Source organism: Dermacentor albipictus, chromosome 2 (assembly GCF_038994185.2).
Source record: "Dermacentor albipictus isolate Rhodes 1998 colony chromosome 2, USDA_Dalb.pri_finalv2, whole genome shotgun sequence".
Lineage (NCBI taxonomy): Eukaryota > Metazoa > Arthropoda > Arachnida > Ixodida > Ixodidae > Dermacentor > Dermacentor albipictus.
The window spans coordinates 170,234,509-170,249,691 of record NC_091822.1 but is presented as its reverse complement, the minus strand read 5'-3'; the positions used below and the strand labels follow the sequence as shown (position 1 = coordinate 170,249,691).

The 15,183-nt window shown below is 49.1% G+C and overlaps 1 protein-coding gene across 3 annotated transcripts in view; it reads left to right on the top strand.

Annotated features, from left to right (window-relative positions):
* The window catches only part of sog (short gastrulation), a 309,402-nt gene that overhangs the window by 233,941 nt on the left and 60,278 nt on the right, over window positions 1-15,183 (top strand). For all 3 annotated transcript variants that reach the window (XM_070534431.1, XM_070534430.1, XM_070534429.1), the window contains exon 5: window positions 11,765-11,882. In XM_070534431.1, the coding sequence (XP_070390532.1) occupies window positions 11,765-11,882 (118 nt within the window). The remainder of the gene's footprint in view (window positions 1-11,764; window positions 11,883-15,183) is intronic.

Below are 15,183 nucleotides of genomic sequence, written 5' to 3'. Positions count from 1 at the left end.
TAACGCATTATGGCACACAATGGACGGGCGGGGAAGGTGACGCGGAAAAATGTCGAGAAATGAACAACAAAATCTTCGCAGACGCGACAAGGAATGTTTTGTGGTGTCTAACACGACAGCACGTGCCTGATGCGTCCCACCAGTGAAGAAGGCAAGAAAGGTAAAACGAAAAGAATCATGAAAACAAAGACGAAGTGAACAAAAAAGGAAGAAAGTACTAGAGGAAAAAGGAAAGTAAATAAAGGCAAGGAGGCAAGAACGAACTGAAAGAAAGGCTTCTGCATGCAGACTCTGCGCGAAATCGTACACTTCTCTCGGGGCTGCCCTGCCAGATATAATCCGCGACAAAGCAGACGACAACAGCGGGCTCTGCATCGCCATAGACGAACAAACGCAAATAAAAGGACGAACGAGAAAAAGCAACCTCAGTTCGACGCTTGCCGCTAGGACACTCGTATTGTGTAGCTTTTGTATAGAGCATGTGGCCTAGGCGAAACGTAAAAAGAAATGTTCACCAACAGCAACAGCAGCACAAATAAAGTTATTGCGAAAAGAGAGATCGACGAAGACGTTTTACATGTAGGATCTAAAGTCTGCTGATCAAAAGCCGATAAAGTAAGTAAAATAAAGTGTGTCGATCAGAACCATAGGAGGGAGAGAAAGAAAGAAAACTAAGGAAAAATTACAATACACGTGCAACTGGATGACGTAATGTCAACCAGCGCTTCCACCGGCGCTTGCAAAAAGCTCTCGACTGAAGCAAGGCGTATAAACCACAAGCGTATTAAATGTCCTTGGACAGAACACAAAAACCGAGAAAGCAATACTGAGAAAACTGAGCGGTGAAACCTGAAGCAGCATAGCAAGAGACAGCGGCTCGCGAACAATGAAAGGTACAAGAGAGGGCGAGAGCGAGGCTGTGTTCTCGCGACAGGCAGCAATATGATGCGGCAAGGCGGCTGAGGCTAGGCTTAGAAAGAGAGGCATATATATATATATATATATATATATATATATATATATATATATTGCTGCTCTGTCATCTGTCGACAGCACACAAAGAAAGCCACGCGTGCTTTATCACATCACAATGTGCTCGTTTGCAAGGAGGAAATAAACGCAAGGAAATGCAGCAAGAACCGCCAGCGTGTTGTAAACTGGGGAAATAAGGTTGGAGAAGCACGTTCATGTCACTATGCAAGCTGCGTGTTGAGAAGAATATTGCTGGCATGTGTCTGACATAGCGGGCGCGCTTTAAAGGGTATTTGCGGGTTATGTCAACGCGGAGAAAAGTGAACCGGGTATAAAGCCGAATTTTAACCTTTAGTTCGAGCTAACATCTATAAGTTGCCGTCGCCGCAGAATGTCACACCGGCGTAGAGGTACTGTTGCGCAGGTTGAGGTTTTTATTGCGATATCAATTATATTAACAATCCAGGCGTAATTCTGCCGTCGTCGTCGCCGTGAGGTCCCGTATAAAGTCCAAGGGCGACAAAATTGTCGCCGCGCGCCGTATGCTGTACGTGCGAGTGAAAGTGTGCGAGGGTAAGCCCGCGATCGTGACTCAATCTTGCGCAGGCCACAGGCGAAAGCGGGGAGGAAGCGCGCCGCCTTCCGTCGCGCGCGAGGTTTCGGGGGGTGGGCAGGGAGGGGGGCGCGTTCTACTCCGGGCGACTCGGGCGACTGTGAGCGCCGGGCCGAGCCGCTGTATCTTGAATGCCAGCTGCGACAGGTGCACAGTCCGCGCTGCGCTGTGTTTACGCGACTAAGTTCCTGTTGATGCGAGCGGCTGCAGGAATGTCAATTCGCTCGCTGCTGCTGCCGCCGCGTTCCCGCACTGCAGCGTTTTAACACCGAGTTTCCGCTGTTGTGGAGTGAGATGTGCTCATTTTCCTTGTGCGTGTGGGGCGCCATGCTTGTTAATTTTGTTCATAGTTTAGTTACAACTTTATAAGGCCGATAAATATAATATCCTTACTTCGTATAGCTGTTCACTAATTTGTCATCGCAATTGATGCTTCGCCTTCCGGGCGAAACTGCGATTTTTTTTTTTTACCGCAATCAGCTTCGTATATCGACGACCTCAATTTCGTTTTTTTCCCAGAAGAGCTGAGTTTGATGAAACGCTGGTGTCGTTTGCCTGGCTGAAGGCGCGCTGGCACATCGCGAGAAATGTGATATACGCATCACAAACACACATGCGGCTCATAGTCAAACTTATAGACAAGCGCGCACACACACACGCGTGAAGGCATGCGCGCGCACGCTCGCTCGCTGGCTCGCTCACTCACTCACTCACTCACTCACTCACTCACTCACTCACTCACTCACTCACTCACTCACTCACTCACTCACTCACTCACTCACTCACTCACTCACTCACTCACTCACTCACTCACTCACTCGCTCGCTCACTCACTCACTCACTCACTCACTCACTCACTCACTCACTCACTCACTCACTCACTCACTCACTCACTCACTCACTCACTCACTCACTCACTCACTCACTCACTCACTCACTCACTCACTCACTCACTCACTCACTCCACTCCCAATATTCAGAAATACGCGCGGACATCTTCACGCACTACCACGCACTCGCACACGCACGCTTACACAAATGCACACGCACACAAATGCACACGCACGCACACTTGCTCAAATCCACAGGTCCGCAAGACTACATTATCACTGAACGAACTAACTCATAGCAGACAAAGGCACCGAAAAATCACAGCGCGTGTACAATACGCGGTGGCCAGCACCGCGAGGTCGCTCTTTATACAGCGCGGCGCCATATTACGCGTGTGCCGAAGTGGCGGCTCGCCGTTGATTTCGTCTGGACGCGGGGAGTGGAGGTTCATCAGAGCGCGCCTTGGCCATTAGGCTCATTAGGAGCGGCGCGCCTTTGCAGAAGTTCCGCGTTGCGTGCATATTTGAGAAGAGCCGGCACGCCGGGACCGCGGGGTCGCGCGCCTAATGACCGGGAACCCGCGATCTTCGCTGTCGCGGCGTGCAGCAGTTAATCGAAAACCTGACGCAGCAAACCGCTGGAGCGAGAGAGTGGCGTTGCGAGCTGTAATGTGCGGTGACACGTTCTCTGCACATGCGCGCGACTCCAGTTTCAGTTTCTGTCACCCCGCGTGTCAAGGTCGACCGACTGCCAAGGTCGGCCGCCGGAATGTTGTCCATTTCGCTAATTCCGTGCACTGCTGGCGATGCTAGAGCTGGCCTGAGCGTGTGAGTGAGTGAGTGAGTGAATGAATGAATGGATTAGTGAATCAATGCGGGAATTAATCAATGAATGAGCGAGTAAAGGGGTGAGTAAATGAGTGAGTGAGTGAACGTTTGACTAATAGAGTGAACGAATAAACGGATAAATGAGTAAGTGAATGCATGAATCTATGAATAATTGGGTGATTGGCCAAGTGGGCAACGTAATGAGTGTTACGTGAGTGAATCACAGATTGAAAGTTTGACAGGTGGTGCTGCTGTTATCGGTCGCATTAGTTTTGCAGGGTAATTGTGCCAGAATTACCCAGGTTAGGTTTGCAGTGCAGTCTTTCACCAGTAAATGAATGAGGGGAGCCTTCACACCGCTACCTCTACCGACGAAGCTACAGCATATGCTGTCGTCATTTGATGCATCTCCAGTGCTTAGAGGGAAACTGGAAATACGTAACACCTGAAGAAAAGACAGCACAGGACAGGGAAGTACCCTGTTGCCTTTCCTGTTCTAGTTTCTACTCCTGTTATTATGTGTGTCTCGCTGAGCGCTGGAAGTACATCAAATCTACAAATTCCATCTAGCCGAGCTCGCTGTCGTCGCTTCATACTGTGCACTGGATATTCATTTTTTTGGGCTGTCTTTTCGTATAGGCAACTTGCACATGCTTTTCAGCTAACACGGCGGCCACAAGTTGGCCACCATTGTAATAACGCAAGGAGTGAGCCAAGAGAGGTATGCTTAAAGGGACACTAAAGGGAAACAATAAATCCGTTTAGACTAATAAAGCATTGTTTGAGAACCCTGCAGGCAGTCATTTCAAGAAAATAGTTTTAATATTAGATGAGAAAATGAAGGTCCAAGTATCAGTATTTGAATTTCGCGCCGAAACGCCAGCGCCGGTACGTCAGCGTGACGTCAGGGATTCCAAAGTTTGTTTTCGCAAATGGGCCGCGTTGGCTGAATAAAGGTTCCCGAAACTTGGCATGTTTAATATTTGGTTCCTTTAGAACACAATGTAGTCATTTAAAATTGACTACATTTAAACAATGTAGTCAATTTGTACCGCTATATATAATTAGTAGGCCCTAGAAGATGCCATCAAAATCCATGACGTCACAGCCCCCAGGTGCGGGAACTTAAGTAGGCGTCGCCACCCGTGTTTCGTTCTTGCGCTTTTTCTGGCTTACCGCCTTATCGTTGTAAGAGTGGTGTTTTTGGTGTTGTAGAACGGTGATTTACTGATGCACAAGAAATCACTTTTCACTTTAGTGTCCCTTTACAAAGGAAGTTACTAACTTCCTACTTACCTACTTAAAGGAAGTTATATATATATATATATATATATATATATATATGTAGGCAAAGAGGGTTTCTTCAGGCTACCTTTCAAACGTAAAGAACTTGAGTGGTGCTACAAGGTAAACAGAACAAGTATTTAATTTCGACAGTTTCGATCGGTGGACCGATCTTCGTCAGGGTTTACAAAAAAATGGCAGTTCGGCCGTGGTAGGGAAGACACCAGACCGGGTACCCGGTCGTTCTTACATACATCAATCCGAGAGTAACAGTTGTGACAGTGATTGATTTTCGGCGCCTTGGCAGATTTACAGCGGCCTTTGGCAGCTATGCAGGGCAAGAGGAAGGCGGAGTCACATGTATCTAGAGCAAGGAGGTGTGTGAGGAGGAAAAAAAGAAGAAAAAAGGAAGAGAGAAAGAAGACGGAAAGAAAAAGAAAAAAGCACTCAGGAGGAGGGAGACGTAAGACGGAGAGGGAGGGGGGCGGGAAGTAGCGGCAGCTAGGTTCCCGTGCACCCGAGGCAAGGAGGGAGAAAGCGGTCGCTCCGCAGCTCCAGTGCGTGGGCTGCCGTTGTAGCGGGAGCGGGTGGCGGGGGGCACAATAGAGAAGGGGCCCAGAAGGAAGACAGAAGAGCGGCAACTTGTAGAAAGAAACACAGTGTCACAGTACAAATATACAAGGCACGGCCCGTTCCGGCAGCTTTGTGGTCCAGCTACGGTGCGAAAAAAAAAAAAAAGAAAAAAATAGTTCCAAAAAAGAATATATGCATGGGATTCGCAAAGCAAGTGCGCCCATGGGCTTAGATTTAGGGAGTCGAGTTAAATAGCCTCCTTTTGGTCCAATTTTTGAACGTTTAACAGACAACTGACATCAAGTCAGCACGTGCGTATTTCAGGAAGGGCAATAGGTCACTCCGAATGACCACTTCAGTGGCAGGGTCCAGGGAACTGAATTTATTGGTTTTCCACTCGCCCCCTTGAGGCGCATGCGGAGGGGTGAGCAAGCAGTGAATAGCCAGCGTCTCAATTTTAGAGTACATAGAATGTATTCGCGTTTCCCACGCGCTTTCACGGCATATCCCGGAGGCACGTCATCCGCCCCGGACTCTCATTAATTCCTTTAGTGTACGTTCCAAATTTATGGATGAAAAAAGATTCTCTCTGCTCGCGTGCACGGGTGTGTTGGAAACCAGATTGCAAGAGCACAACGCTCACGCGTTCAAAGGAGTGATCTGGCAGCCGAACGTGCCTGGAGAAGGGTAAATTGGGGAGACTTTTCACATGCGCGCGGTGATTGTTAAACCGCAGGCGAAAAGGGGTCTCTGTTTGGCCAATATATTCCTGCTTACACACCTCGCATCGAATTTTGTACACGACGTTACTGGAATCACAGTCAAGATTTTCGGTAATTTTATATACGAAGGGCGAGTTCGATGCTTCTTTCTACAAGTTGCCGCTCTTCTGTCTTCCTTCTGGGCCCCTTCTCTATTGTGCCCCCCGCCACCCGCTCCCGCTACAACGGCAGCCCACGCACTGGAGCTGCGGAGCGACCGCTTTCTCCCTCCTTGCCTCGGGTGCACGGGAACCTAGCTGCCGCTACTTCCCGCCCCCCTCCCTCTCCGTCTTACGTCTCCCTCCTCCTGAGTGCTTTTTTCTTTTTCTTTCCGTCTTCTTTCTCTCTTCCTTTTTTCTTCTTTTTTTCCTCCTCACACACCTCCTTGCTCTAGATACATGTGACTCCGCCTTCCTCTTGCCCTGCATAGCTGCCAAAGGCCGCTGTAAATCTGCCAAGGCGCCGAAAATCAATCACTGTCACAACTGTTACTCTCGGATTGATGTATGTAAGAACGACCGGGTACCCGGTCTGGTGTCTTCCCTACCACGGCCGAACTGCCATTTTTTTGTAAACCCTGACGAAGATCGGTCCACCGATCGAAACTGTCGAAATTAAATACTTGTTCTGTTTACCTTGTAGCACCACTCAAGTTCTTTATATATATATATATATATATATATATATATATATATATATATATATATATATGGGAGTGACGTAATTGTTTAGCTCGGCAATTACTGCACACCACGTGATAAGGGTTGTTGCATTAAATAGAAAGACAGCTAGCTCTACCGTTCTACATGAAATTAGTCATAGTCCTAGTCAAGACTTAGTCATAGACAATGATTAACGTGCCGATACCAGGATATAATTATGAGGCATGCCGAATTGTGGGGGACCACATATACCGGCATTCCCATGCATACCACAGCACAGCAGCGCCAGATTTCCCTCTAGGCAATATAGTGAGAAACTCTATGGGGAAATCACAGCTGGCTCCATGCTCAATTAAGTCGTCTTCTTATCGACATATGCGCTTGCGCTTACTACAACGTCCAGCACGAATTTCTCCGGGCTGCGTTGCTTCAATAAAAGCACAAATTGCTATATAATTGTCTGTTAGTCACTGTGCATTTGCAAAAGCCGTCGACCGGCTTTACGCGTGCCGGTATACTTTCCTTTTTCTTTAATGTAGGCATGGCGAACGCCAGTAGGGCAATGTACAGACAATGCACTCTCGCTTGTATACAGGGTGGGGAAGAAGGGAGGGGGGTGGGCAGCTGTGGTGGAGGACGTATTCCGCTCTTTCTATATAGGCTAAAGAGAACTAGAACGCAAGGAAATGTAAGTAAGGAACGGAGGTCAACCAGACGAGCGTCCGGTTTGCTACCCTACACTGTGAGGAAGGGAAAGGAGTAACAACAAAAGATGGGGAGGGTGAACACTACATGCGTGCGGGAGGATGCACAGGAGGACTAAGAACGGCTCCTCTGGCCGGCATGCTTCAAGACCTCGACTACTGCACGCATAGCTTTTTTGCGGGTGTAACGCACGCGGCCATGGCCCGAGCATCTCCGAAAGTGGTTTCGAGTCCAGCACAGACGGAAGAGTGGTGGATGGCGTAGATATTGTCTGGAATGGGGGAAGGAAGAGGGGGAGGGCGGGGGGGGGCGGACACACGCACACACCGTGTCCACGCAACGCAGACAACGAACCTTGCTTGCACAGCGATCGCGCTTGTGCGGCCGCACAGCGCGGAGGAGCTTGGCGCGACGAGAGGCGCCGGACAGCCTACCGACCGACACTTGCATAACACGCGCGCGTGCTGTGTGTGTGCGTGCGCAAGGCCGGCGCGTAATAATTAAAACACCGGCCTTGGCCCGACTTGGGGACGGGGCTGTAAAAAACGCGCATGCAAATGCGCGCGCACGCCAGCCGTCGGTCTAGACAGCTTTGTGTGTCTGCGCGGAGAGGCTGTCTCGACCGCCCGCGTGTAAGGCGAATATGTACACGTGGAGTATGCATGCGTCTTTCGGCGTGGGCCGACGATGCCGATGGTTTGCGAGGAGGCAACGTTGTCGTATGCGGGTCTTCCGCCTTGTCGCAGTAATGGTACGCCCACACTAGCGACAAAAACGCGCGCGACACGCCGCACGCGGCAAGCGCCCGCGCGGCAGACGCGTGCGGGCAAGTCCACAGTCGCGTTTTGCGGCACGCGGCAGCGGCCCGTGGAGTCCCGCGTTGTCTCGTTCCATTCGATACTTCTCGCGACAACGCGCTCTCCGTTCTGCCCATTTCGTCTTCCATCGGAAGTGTCTGTGTTTTTTTGCGCCGCTGCCGGCCACGCTCAGGCATGTCGGATACGGACGAGGAGCTACTGGTGACTGTGTACACTATAATACTTGTTTGTTCTTTACTTGTGCGACGCCGACGTGCCAGACAGCGGACGAGAAAGTTTTGAGTGCGGTACAGGGACACTGAGGGCCAGGCGCACACTCTGCTTCCCCACCTTCACCAATTACTCACCTGTCATGCCAAACTGCTGTCCATAATGTGCCAGCGGTTGGCGCGCAGCTCCTTGTCCGACGCTCAATTTATCATAGAGGTACGCATACCCGCGAACGGTTTCCAAAAACGCCTCCATTGCGAGGCGAATTCTTCGTCGACGCCTCAGTGGCGGTGTGGTAAGGCTTAACAAAAACAGCCCCCTTGACTGGAAATGGCCTCTGAGATTTTACGGCGCGCGTGTCACTGTTCAGTCTCAGAGCCCATAGATTATGATTCTTTGCTTATGCGACAGGTGGCGCCACAACAGCGCGGCTCGCAAAGCGGCTCGCTTCTGATTGGTGGACGTTTCGCGTCTGCCGCGAAAAATAGGTCTCGCACCCATTCGCGCGTTTGCCGCGCGTTGCTGCCGCTTTTCGTGAATCTTGCCGCGCGCGACAGCACCGCTCGCCGCGCGCGTTGTGTCGCGCGCGTTTTTGTCGCTAGTGTGGACGTACCATAAATGTGCACAGTTTTTGAAGCCAAGACTGTCGGCAGCCCGACAGTGAACCAACCTTTCACTGGTCCTCGTGCTTGTGAATGGCCCACGTTCGGTGGGTGCATCGTTGTCGGCTGCACTGATAAAGCTTCTTCTCGTCACAAACTCGCCGGGAACCGAACCCGCGACCTCGCGGTCAGCGGCGCAGCGTACGTAGCCACTGAGACAATGCGGCGGGTATGATGTTAACCCCCTAGTGCCGAAAAATCGGTGAATTCGGCTTCCCCGCCTAACTCACGTTAGCTTCCTCCTTCTTGCTTTCCATTCCGCAAGGCTGTATGCACGCTTCTTTAGTGATGCAGAATAAAAAAAATAAAGCTCATGCAGCACTTTTACGTTTTTGTTTCTTTCTGAGGAGATCAGCGCTGCAGAACCAGAAAGAAAAGCTAGGCAGAGGGGGAAATGTAAATTAGGTTTCAGATGGCTCTTATCTAAATAGGCACCTCGTCCAGTGTGCGGTCTACTAATCCTAAGTCTCCCGCTGGGTCTTTCGTCACCTGTAAAAAAAAGGCTTCTCCTCGCTTCGCTCGCAGGAGCTCTGCTAATGGTGCGCACAGCGCCTTTGTGAGTTCCCGCCTCCGAGAAAGCCGTGTCGGTCACGTCCGTGTCCTGACTGAAGACAGTGGGCGTCTTTAGAAAGAAAGAAGCATAACTGTAAAAAAAATGTTCGTGGCGTTCCGTGCTGACCGAGGTGTTTGATGCTCACGCAACGACTTGCGTTGTGCTGGTTGCCTATGCTTTGTTTTCTTTGTGTTTTTTAACCTTCGCGTATTGTTACTTGGTCGGGAGGAAACGCGATTGGGGCGCATGTGCGAGAAATTTTCGGGTCTCAAGCGAATACTTCTTTAAGTGTGGATATCGAGTTGCACGTCGCGGGATTTTGCGAAAGCGCAAGCTTGCTTTCCCAGGATGTTTCCTGACATACGCCATTTAAAAGGATAAACCAGTGCAAGACCCAGTGGTGCGCTACTCGTATTGCGTCACGCTGTGCGGTTGTGTTTTGCGATATAACGTGATTTATCTGGTCTATTGTGACAGCGTCGATGGCGCTGGCGGTTCCGACACGGGCCCGTTTGTATGAATTACTGGCACAAGAGGTCCACATGTATACTGGATGCATTGCCGAATGGAGCAATTACAATGCGACTACAGTTATACTCGATCTAGCGAAACCCGATTTTACGAAATTTCCGATCTAAAGAAGGAAGTTCCATTCCTCGGCAAGTACCCTTAAGGTTCAGTGTTGTCATCAGCCCGAATTACCGAAACTAGCTTGCGTCAAACCCAATTTAACGAAGCTTTTTCAGAAAAAAAAAAACTGAGCAAGGAAACCTGTGATTTCTTTCTAATTTTGACACAGATAGGTTTTTCTTCGAGCGCGCTTTCTAATGCTATCGCGTTAAAACATCTAGGAACCCTAGTCACGGCCCTAGCTTTATTTTGACGAAGCCATACGCCGCTCCCATGCACGGAACAACGGACTCAGCAGTCGCTAGCGTTCTTGCGTACCAGATGGCACTTGGGGGGGGCGGTATTTGCCCCCGCCCTCCCCCCCCCAAAGAGGCCTGAGTGAGGTATTCAACAAAAATTACCGTGATCCGTTCGTCGACGCACTAAGACGCTTGTATTTCAGCTTGATTACTTCTAGCCGTCATGGATCTCAAGGATTTGATCTTTTGTAACGCAACATTTGGGTAACTTCTTGTGCTGATGGCTCTTAAGCCCTGCTCTTCAATTCATCTGTTTTCTTCATTTAAGCTATGTGAAGTACTCTCTCTCGCCATTTCTTTGTGTGCAAGGTGCGAGTATGTTTGAAATAAATAAATGAGAAATAATGAAAAAAAAAATGCCGTTGTTATGTTGACTCACACGCCCTGCAAACAAGCGCCGATAATTTGTGCCCTAACAGCCTTGCGGAACAGTCGATGAAAGATGCGCGTGGGCTGATATCGAACGAAATCCTTGTTCAGTCGGACGCGCGCCTCTACAACGAACGCCTCTACAGTGAAATGACCTGTTTAACGAAGGGTCGATTATGTCGCGAATGAATTCCTGTGTTTAATGCGTATTGCGAAAGCCTTTACAACGAATTTTCCTGCACAACGAAAGAGCGTTGCTTCCACCGGTAGCTAATCTTTGGCTTTACAACGAACGCCACGTCGCGGTTCCGCCGGCGCTCTCCGCAGTCGTCATCGTAGTGCGTCCTATACGCTAGAACTTACGGCAGCTCGCTAACTACGCACTTGACGGGCGTGCGTGCGGTGTCCCAAGTAGTCCTGCGGCATTATTTCAGGAATCGCTTCTAGCGCGTCAGCGGACACGACGGATGACGAATACGTCGCATTTAATGACGACGGGACAATATAATCGTAACTGACTGCTGAAGACGTTTTTAAAGCCATCTGTATGTTGGAAAGGGCGCGGCTTATCTACGAAGGAAACAGTTGCGAGCATCGTGCAAACGAACCATGAACTTAGGTGCAAAGAATACGCGATAGCAATATTCGACGATGACCCGCGGCTTTACTCTGCATCGCTTTTCGCGCGTCGCTGCTGAGCGTACTATGAACCTCCTTGCAATGACGTTGGCAAGTGCTGTGACATTCTGCCAGATGAAATGTGGCCATAAATGAATAGCGGTTTGTTTCTCCAAGTCTCTCTTGAATTTGCGTTAATGGTGCTCTTTTGTCGAACTTACGGGATTAGCCTGCTCTGTTGTTAGGGTTGCGGTGCGCTACCTTTACAACGAAGTGACCTGCCCTGGGGAAGGATTTTGTACAGGTCCCGAGCACTTCCCTTATACACGCGTTTGATTTAATCGGTTTTTCCCCCCCTTTTTTCCTTTCTTACGCAGAGTTCAGTGCGCTCCTCACTGGCCGCGGTTCGTACCCCATCGTGGCTACGACCGTCGCGGCTGTCGGCTACCTGACGTACATCAAGAAGGACCTCCACATCGGCGTCTACCACAACAGGTGCAGTGCGTTTGGCGACTTCCGCCGTTGCCATCTTTTTAGCTTCGTCCTAAAACGCCGCAGCGGTCCCATCAATAATCTGACTGGCGTGGACGTCTTGACTTAAGCTCTTGCGAAACATAGGTAGACGAACAAAAAGCAGGGAGTTTACGAAGGACTTAGTTTGGGCTCTACAGTGAGAAAGGGGAAGAGAGAAACTGATGAAGAGGAAGGGGAAAAGGATTTTAAAAAAATATACCTTAACCGGAAGTATACATTTGGCTGCCTTTCCTGGGTGGATGCGTAAGGGGGAAGATTGAAAAAAGGAGATAAGCACTGCGAAGAAAGAAAAAAAAAACAAAAGAAAACACATGCTATCCGGGAGTAACACGCTGTGTGCCTTGTTGCTGTCGTGTTAACCTGGGAACCTGAAGAAGTTCAGCAGCGCATTGTGAACAAACTGGTAACATGCTAACTACAATAAATCGCTTAACTATAAATTCTGATACGATGCTATCGTAGCGATGATATGCTTCCCTGCAGCCCCTTCTGGCCAAGCTTTCTGAAGAGGCTTCTGAGCTACGTACATGCGTGAAAGCGCAACGTGGTAGAGTTGTGCCTTAGTCGTACCACGTGTCATCATAAATTTATGCGCACAAGTCGCTTAACCCATATATGCCTAATATACTACGTGTAGTACATTTCTTTAATGGGCACTAACTCCTCACAGTTCTTGCGTAAAAGCTTGCGTTTGACAGCCTGTATCCACAAGGCCCTCTCTCTTCCCTGGGCAAACTCTGATAAGTGTGTATCTAGTCGCTTCTGCGTAACGACTGCTTCAACACCGTGGATTTTGGGACTTGCATGACGGCACCTCCTCATGACAACAAACTTACAAATAAGAACTGAAATGCAATTGATTATTGCCGAGAATGGAATTACATTCCATAAGAGACAAGATGCACATACGACAGAGTATCTATTGTCAGTAGTTAAAATTTCGTAGCTCCGCCACTTACAACGTTTTAAACAGCAGCGTCCTATATATAGGAGACCATGCAGGCTGCGTGCGGTTTCGAGAACCTATAGTAATCGGTGGGGCTAAACATCCTATTGAGCGTGAAGTAATGTATGCATGAATCGTTTTGGTCCTTTCAGGAGAGCAGATATGTTTTCATCAGGCCATTGCATAGAGAAATCATCCCCCGCCCCTCCTCCGCACGAAGGCTGATGTAAACTTTCAACCACATTGACACTCGTGACGAGGTGCTCTCAACAGTCTCCGTTATTCAGCCTGAAAGTACGCTGCACTAGTCACAGACGGGGAAAGCAGTTATGAGTACGCCACGGGCATGAAGTATTCCAAAAGGACTTCTTCTTGGGCAAGTTGGTGCTTAGATTTCCTAGGTATACTTTGTGGCGCAAAATACATTTCTGGAAAAGGGACAGAAGAAAGGGAGACAGTGAAGACAGTTGGCGCTTCACTGTCTCCCTTTCTTCTGTCTCTTTTCCAGAAATGTATTTTGCGCCACAAAGTATACCCATGAAGTATTCGCCGGGCAGCACTTCTGCGGGTGAAGCTGCATGCAAAGAATTTCGATGTCGCCGATCCGCGAACGTGCCCAATAGTTTCCTCCAAAGCGTAAAAATTCGACTCAGAAATTGCAAGCCACGTTGAGGCAGGCTATGAACGATGCATGGAATATTCTCGTGTGCACTCGTGCAAAAGAAGCCGTCTCAACCACTAGCCTCGACGTGCTGCCATCCATTTATTCCGACGGATCGGGAAAACGAGCCTATAAGCGCAATTCTTGGCGCCGCCCATTTATTATTGCTGCGAAGGCGGAAAGAAGAAATGTGGGAAGGAGCACATTTTTTTTTCTCATTCCGGCGGACGGTACCGGAGTAATTTTCCATATCTTCCAGCTCAGGGAGGACCATTTGGAATGGCCCGCGTGGGAGTGCTTTGCACAGGCTAAAGAAAGGACGTCTGCGAGAAGAGTAGCCTCTTTAAAACCGCGCAGTGTTACGGATGTCAAACTGCGCGTTGGCTGTGCGCTGATTGAGTTCACAACGCTGTTTCAACCGTAGGAACATTAGTGTTGCTGGCCAGTCCTTTGTTTGTTTTTACTATTGGTGAAATTGAGTGACATCATGATTATGCAGATCGCGTGCAAAATATTACAAATGCTGCCGGGGGTCGGCAGCACACACACACACACACAATATATATATATATATATATATATATATATATATATATATATATATATATATATATATATATATATATATATATATATATATATATATATATATATATATATATACGCGCGCGCGTAATGCAGCTGATCAGTTCTGATGCTGACTACCAGCCATGTGGCAAAGAACACAACGATTTGTCTATTCGGCCCCAGCTTGTATGCTTTGGTACACTGCATCGAGGGACCGGGGAGAAGGAGGTTGCAGGAGCAGAACACGAAAGAGAGAGAGAGAGAGAGATACATCGCACAAGTATACATGCGCGCAGCCACCTTTACGTTAAAGATATCGTCGTCACACTTTGCTGAGACTAAGAGGGGTCAGCATTCCAGAATGATTCTTGCATATAATGTGGTCGCTTATCAACGCGAGATTGCAATAGTCCCTGCACCCGGTATCTTAAAGAGAAAAAAGAATGAGCTCAAGAGTCTCCTCACGACTACTGTCATCAAACGCGGCGTTGTCAGCCACTCCAGTGCGAATCGCAGACGAAATCGCAGAGGCTACCGCAGGTGTGACCGGGAACACCAAGCTGCCAAGCGTCGGCGGAGTCTAGGCGGAATTGGTCTGCAATGCAAAGAGGCCAGGTGGTCGTTACAGTCGGCCAGTCGGCCAGGCGTAGTTACAGTCGGCTGCCGTCCATCGTGTTGATGACTCGTTTCACACAGACAACGTGACGTCTCTTGCAGACACGCGCGCGGAGTTGTCTTTATTGTTTTTCGTTTACTTATATCTGCCCTTCACGGCAGAAATTATGCCGGCGTACCGTCTTCGTGCGCTGACCGGCTAGGATAGAGTAAGAGAATGCGTACTTCGAAAAAAAAAAACACCTCTAATGGCTGATTCGAGACATAGCCACTCGTTTTGCTCTTCGCCTGTCGTCCGTGATATTAACTGTGAGTATTTATTTGTCCTTGCTGGTCCTTACGAACCACCTCTCCCGATACCAAGTGCTCGGTGAATGCGAGCCTAGGTCCCCAAGTCTCCCGACCGATCTGGCTATCGCAATATTGCGAGGCTTAGCGAGATCGAGTGCAGACAGCGAGTTGCTCCAAGAAAC